This window comes from Crinia signifera, chromosome 4 (assembly GCF_055691185.1).
Source record: "Crinia signifera chromosome 4, ASM5569118v1, whole genome shotgun sequence".
In the NCBI taxonomy this organism is placed as follows: domain Eukaryota; kingdom Metazoa; phylum Chordata; class Amphibia; order Anura; family Myobatrachidae; genus Crinia; species Crinia signifera.
Window position 1 is genome coordinate 136,888,211 of NC_139220.1, and position 6,613 is coordinate 136,894,823.

At 49.1% G+C, this 6,613-nt stretch overlaps 1 protein-coding gene across 1 annotated transcript; it reads left to right on the forward strand.

Moving 5' to 3' along the window:
* Nucleotides 1-1,750: 1,750 nt before the first annotated feature.
* Nucleotides 1,751-4,422, forward strand: LOC146074469 (uncharacterized). The gene is made up of 2 exons (XM_083182556.1): nt 1,751-2,576; nt 3,484-4,422. Exons 1-2 carry the CDS (start codon nt 2,157-2,159, stop codon nt 4,039-4,041), a joined length of 978 nt encoding a protein of 325 aa, XP_083038682.1. The 5' UTR covers nt 1,751-2,156; the 3' UTR covers nt 4,042-4,422.
* Nucleotides 4,423-6,613: the final 2,191 nt, after the last annotated feature.

Sequence of the window (6,613 nt, forward strand, 5' to 3'; positions counted from 1 at the left end):
ACGCTGCGGGGGACACGTCTGTGTCCCCCGCTGCTGGGGACAGCGTCTGTGCGGCGATAAGGTAGAGGGAGCAGGGGGGGCTGGAGACGCTGCGGGCGGGGGACACAGGCGGCATAGAGCCGGGCAGGGGGAGCCGGCCGGGAGCTGTCAGTAATGAATAAAAAAAAAGCCCATACAATGAATGGGCGGCCTGTGATTGGCTGAGCGCTCTCTCAGCCAGTCAGCAATTGGCTGAGAGAGCGCTCAGCAGCCAATCACAGGCTGCCCATTCATTGTATGGGCTTTTTTTTTTATTCATTACTGACAGCTCCCGGCCGGCTCCCCCTGCCCGGCTCTATGCAGCCTGTGTCCCCCGCCCGCAGCGTCTCCAGCCCCCCCCCCCTGCTCCCTCTACCTTATCGCCGCACAGACGTGTCCCCCGCAGCGTCTCCAGCCCCCCCTGCTCCCTCTACCTTATCGCCGCACAGACGCTGTGTCCCCAGCAGCGGGGGACACAGATGTGTCCCCCGCAGCGTCCCCAGCCCCCCTGCTCCCACCAGCTCTCACCTCTTAGCCCCCCCCCCCCACCCCCCACCCCCCCTGCTCCCCGGGTTTTTTACATGTGATAAATCGAGACGATTTATCACATGTAAAAAATGGCACATCAAGTGCCAATCTAATCAAGCTCCCCCGGGGAGCAGCCGGGGAAGCTCAGGGGGAAGTCGGGGGCGACTTGTCCTAAGGACAAGTCGCCCTAGTGTATGGGGGCCTTTAGATTTGGGTGAGTTATAATTTTCCTATGTGCAATGAGAGTTAGATTAGGGTGGGTTTGTCCATTTGAGAAAAAAATGTGCTTTGCAATCAAGTATGTAAATATACAGTATGTTCAGAATGTTTTAAAAGTGTATATCTCTCTATATCAGCAAAAAAAAGAGTCACTGAAAGAATAATTGTGAGTTGTGTGACAAAGAGTTCTGAGAAGTACTGCACCATGTCACATCAACATGGTTTTCACTTAATCCCGCCATTTGGACAGAATATTCTCCGTGATGACAAATGGTCTGATGTTTGGTATTGGTGCTCCTTGGAACTGATAAGGAGTAAACTCCTAATCTCAATCAACTTTGGCCTGTCTTGAGTTGAAGTCCACTCAATCATACTGAAAGAGAAAATCAGTGCTTTATGCAGCAAAAAAGTAGAAAGAGTTAGGCCCCATACACACCAGAAAGATTAATGCAAGATTAGGGTACAATTCGTCATTCGTAACGACAGTTGTGCATGAATCTTATCACTATCGTTTGTTTTTTACTCACGATTGTGGTCGTTAACGATTGGATGCGCGCTCCCGTCAGCTCGTATGTCGCATTGGCGGTTTTGCCTCCTGCAGCAGAATCAGCCGATCCGCCCGCAGATTGTGTGTTGATCATATGCACATCGTTAGCACATTGAGTGTGCTTCCGTCGTCGCGACCATCCATCCGATCCGTGTTTTCGCGCGAGTTCCTGGACACTCCTACCGCAGCCATATTGCCCCGTGGATGCAGCAGCGAAGGAGCACACGGCGTCTTCTACTGCGCGCACCTGACAGCAGGTAAGCAGGCCACCGCTGACCTCAACACCCCACCTGGGTCCCCGCTGCCCATACCAGGCCACCGCTGACCTCAACACCCCACCTGGGTCCCCGCTGCCCATACCTGGCCACCGCTGACCTCAACACCCCACCTGGGTCCCCGCTGCCCAAACCAGGCCACCGCTGACCTCAACACCCCACCTGGGTCCCCGCTGCCCATACCAGGCCACCGCTGACCTCAACACCCCACCTGGGTCCCCGCTGCCCATACCAGGCCACCGCTGACCTCAACACCCCACCTGGGTCCCCGCTGCCCACCAATAAAGGTGCCCAGATGTATTATGCCAGCCCAGCCGCCAATCTTCCCCTGCGGCCTACCTACCAAATATTATGCCACCACCACTAAATGTAATGTAAAGATGATAAATGTATAGAAATATGATTTATTAAAATTTCTTAAATGTATAAAAACAAAACATTTATTTTTATTAATTATATACAGTTTAATGAAACATATAATTTTAACTACTATTTATATTAACCAAACTATTGACATTTGAAAAATATGTACATAGACTATTGTCAACTTTTTTTTTTTTTTGGCAGGAATGTCCCAGGCACTGGTCAAAGAACAGGAGTTTGTGGAGGCATTCATAGAGAAATACCGCGAACTTGAATGCCTCTGGAAGACAAAGTCGAAAGACTATAGTAATAAAATCAAAAGAGCTCAAGCGCTGCAAGATCTCCTTGAATTTAGCAAGAGCTACAACCCAGAGGCTGATACGGAATGGGTCCGTAAAAAGATCCAGAATTTGCGGACTGTGTTTCTTAAAGAACATAAAAAAATACAGTCTTCCAAAAGGTCCGGTGCTGGTGCAGGAGAGGTGTATGAGACGTCGCTGTGGTACTACCACTTGCTGACCTTCACACTCAGCCAGGAGGTGCCAAGGCGAGGGCTCTGCCTGATGGTGGAAGGCGAGGCGGATGACGTGACAGCGGCCATGGATGAAAGTTCCCAGCCGTTATCAGTAAGTACTGGTCCAATGTGTATATCACCCCTTTGCCCCATTTCTTTCTTTCAATCATTTTTTTGTTCCTTTATCCAAAAAGATTTTAAATGTGGTCTTCCTGCCAGGGGACAGCACCAACACCATTGAAATATGCCTTATATTGGTCCCTGACCTGTTTGGCTCGTGCTGTCCCCCGGTACTGCTGGGCCGGCATCTCCAGGGACACAATTGGGGCAACCTCCCTGGGATCATCTGGGTCCTCCGGCGGTGCTGGTCCTGCCGGGCGATGTGCCCTTTCTTTGCGGCGAAGTAAATTGTGCAGGACGCAGCACACCATGACGGCCCAGTCAATTTTATCCAGCCGGAGGTTGATGGCTGTGTGGAAAATGCGGAATCTGCTGGCCATTATCCCGAATGCACTTTCCACAAGCCGGCGTGCCCTGGAGAGCCTGTAGTTGAACACCCGTTTGTCGTGGTCCAGTACACGCTTGGCATAGGGCTTCATGATGTGTTCATGAAGCCCAAATGCCTCGTCCGCAACAAATACAAAGTTCAGCCCATGCTTGGTTTGTTGAGCTGTGGGCAAGTGCATGGTGTTGGAGGCGAGCCTGTGGTAGAACTTCAAAGTTCCACCATCTGAGGCCCGACCATTCCTGCCGACATCCACAAAGAGGAACTCGTAGTTCGCATTGACCACAGCCATCAGCACAATACTGAAGTACCCCTTGTAGTTGAAGTAGTACGAACCGCTGTGGGGTGGCTGATTGATCCGGACGTGTTTCCCATCGATGGCTCCTCCACAATTAGGAAAGTTCCACGCCTCATCAAATTCAGCAGCGATGTTTTGCCACTCCTGAACGGTGTTGGGGAACTGAAAAAAAGAGAAGGTGATGTTAACTAATTGTTGTTGTTTTCTTTTCCACAGACAACAAGTACAGAGATAGAGGTGGTCCACACCTCAACCCCTAATCCAACCCCAGAGCCACAAGACTCATCGGGAACAATCTATGGAGTTCCGGAAACCCCCACCCCGCCTCAACTATTTGGCAAAAAGAAAAAACGCAGAACCAAGGCAGTTCCTGAACAAGAAACCGATGATATTCTGGTTCGAGCCGAAGAGGTGCTGCGTAGGCCATCTGATCAGTTTGACACCTTTGGAAAGTACATGGCTGATGGCTTACGGAAGCTACATCCGGACCAACAGATGGCGTTCGAACGCGTCACAAGCGAACTCCTGTTTATGGGCCGACAGGGCCGCCTGTCAATCAAAACCACACTGATGGGGCTTCTTCCATTGCACCAGACGCTGCAACAGATGCCTGCCGTACCCTCACCAGCCATTGCATCATTGCCTTTAAACACCCCGCCCATTAGACAATCCTGTACCCAACCTCAGACCCCACCCCGGTACAGTCACATGTATACAACATTGTTGGGAGACAGCACGAACCTGGATGATACACCGGTTTTGCAAGATTTATGACCGCATCCCATACAATTATTTCGCAGTTGGCATGGAGTAGTATGTAACACGGTGCTTGTGGCGGAGATAATGGCCATGCTGACTTGTTGCATACTTGTAGAACAATGGGGCCGGGACCATTGTATATGCAGTATGCAACAGGTAATCATGAGTCCCTTTCTTTATCTGCGCTACAAGCGCCGTCTCTCTACTGCTCCATACTGCAAGGCAATGAGGCACTGGTTTGGTTTTAAGTTAAAATAATTTTAGTAGTTATGGCACTTTGCCTATGTTTTATATGCTATGTGTGTTCTTTCTATAGGTCCATGCTTGGAGCAGTATGGCACATGGTGCATGTTGTGCAGACAATGAAAGGACCTTCATGCTACAGTGGCGCAGAGTGCAGAGCAATGGTGCCGGGACCACTACTTCTGCACTATGCGCAATGGATGCATGAGGGTGCTTTTGTTGTCCGCGCTACATGCGTCGTCTGCCATACTGTCCCTTGCCGCACGGCAATGAAGCATTTGAAATGCCTTGTTATTTTTAGGGCAATTTGCCTATGTTTTATATGCTATGTGTGTTCTTTCTATAGGTCCATGCTTGGAGCAGTATGGCACATGGTGCATGTTGTGCAGACAATGAAAGGACCTTCATGCTACAGTGGCGCAGAGTGCAGAGCAATGGTGCCGGGACCACTACTTCTGCACTATGCGCCATGGATGCATGAGGGTGCTTTTGTTGTCCGCGCTACATGCGTCGTCTGCCATACTGTCCCTTGCCGCACGGCAATGAAGCATTTGAAATGCCTTGTTATTTTTAGGGCAATTTGCCTATGTTTTATATGCTATGTGTGTTCTTTCTATAGGTCCATGCTTGGAGCAGTATGGCACATGGTGCACGTTGTGCAGACAATGAAAGGACCTTCATGCTACAGTGGCGCAGAGTGCAGAGCAATGGTGCCGGGACCACTACTTCTGCACTATGCGCCATGGATGCATGAGGGTGCTTTTGTTGTCCGCGCTACATGCGTCGTCTGCCATACTGCCCCCTTGCTGCATTCCAGTCAATTAATATAATGTTCTTGCAATATTTAAATAAACAACATTACTATATAAGCATTTAGGATAACAATATTTAAATCAACACAAAATTATGTGTACTCAATGTGCTGTATGACACATGGTACTTGTGGTACAGACAAAGGACATGGCCACGTGGCACATAGTGCATATCAATGGTGCCAGGACTATTGCATCTGCACTATGCATCACGTGAGGTGGAGGGGACATGCATTATCTGCACAAGCACCATGTGTCATACTGAGATCTACCTCATGTCCGAACAAAGACAATACATTTGCTTTATATTTTTGATATTTGCATAACTTTTTTGGCAATTTTTATATTTATACTGTAAAAAAAAAAAAAAATTATCAGTATTTGTGAAACTCACAGTTACATTATTTAAATAAAAAAGGTTATCTTTTCACTACAAGTGTGTGGTATATTTTTCCTTACCTTGCAATACTGATGCTGCAGGACCTTCACGATGGCTTTACAGGTCTCCGGGATGATGAGTCCCAACGCTTGCGGGGAGATGATGGATCCAAACTTGAGGTCCGCCAGCGATCGTCCTGTAGCCAGGAAACGGAGGCTCACCACCAGCCGGTCCTCAGCAGGGATAGCCATCCGGTACTTGGTATCCTGCTTCTGGATGTGGGGGGTGACCAGACGCAGCAGCTCCTGGAAGGTCTCATCGTCCATGCGAAGGAAATTGCGATAATCCTGGGGATTATTCTCGCGAATCTCCATCAGCAGGGGCATATGAGACCGCGCTTGTCGTCCCAGGAGCCACTGCTTGGTCCAGCAGGATCGAGCCTTCCTACGCTGGGCCCTCATCCTCCTCACCCTGAGCACAACGTAGGAAAGCAGGAAATCTTGCTGGAACGAATCCATAATTCAAAAAAGCAAAATGGGGGAAAAAAACACACTTTGTTCAGCAATGCAAAAACAAAGCAGCCAAAAATAGCAATGTGCAGCGTTCTGCAGGAATGCAAAAACAAAGCAGGCAAAAATAGCAATGTGCAGCGTTCAGCAGGTATACACCAAGCCTCACTAGTCACAAAGCAGAAATGAGGTCCTGCAAAATGGCTCCTAGTCTTGTTACCCTCCTCTGCTAGCCCAGCCCATAATTCTTTGTGTTCTTTTGTCCCCCCCCTTGTCTCCCCTCTGGTAGCCCGGCCCTTTATTTACATTCCAAAAACGACCGTGACCAGTGCACTCACGATGCACTCACTATCCGCACATCCGACTGTCGTACGACCATCATGTGCGATGTCGTATCGTGAGTACATCGTTAGTAAATCGCATGGAACATAGAACACGATCGTTAGCACATCGTTAAAAGGCCACGGGAGAGCGCCGCAGGAAAGTGCACACAAAATCGTTAGCCGATCGTTAGACGATCCTGATCTTTCTGGTGTGTACGGGGCCTTAGGTTATTTTATAACACAGTTGTATTGCAAACTTGGAATGTTTGCAGCTACTGATCGTTTCTCTTTGATTGGAAATGATGGTGGACATCATGTTTT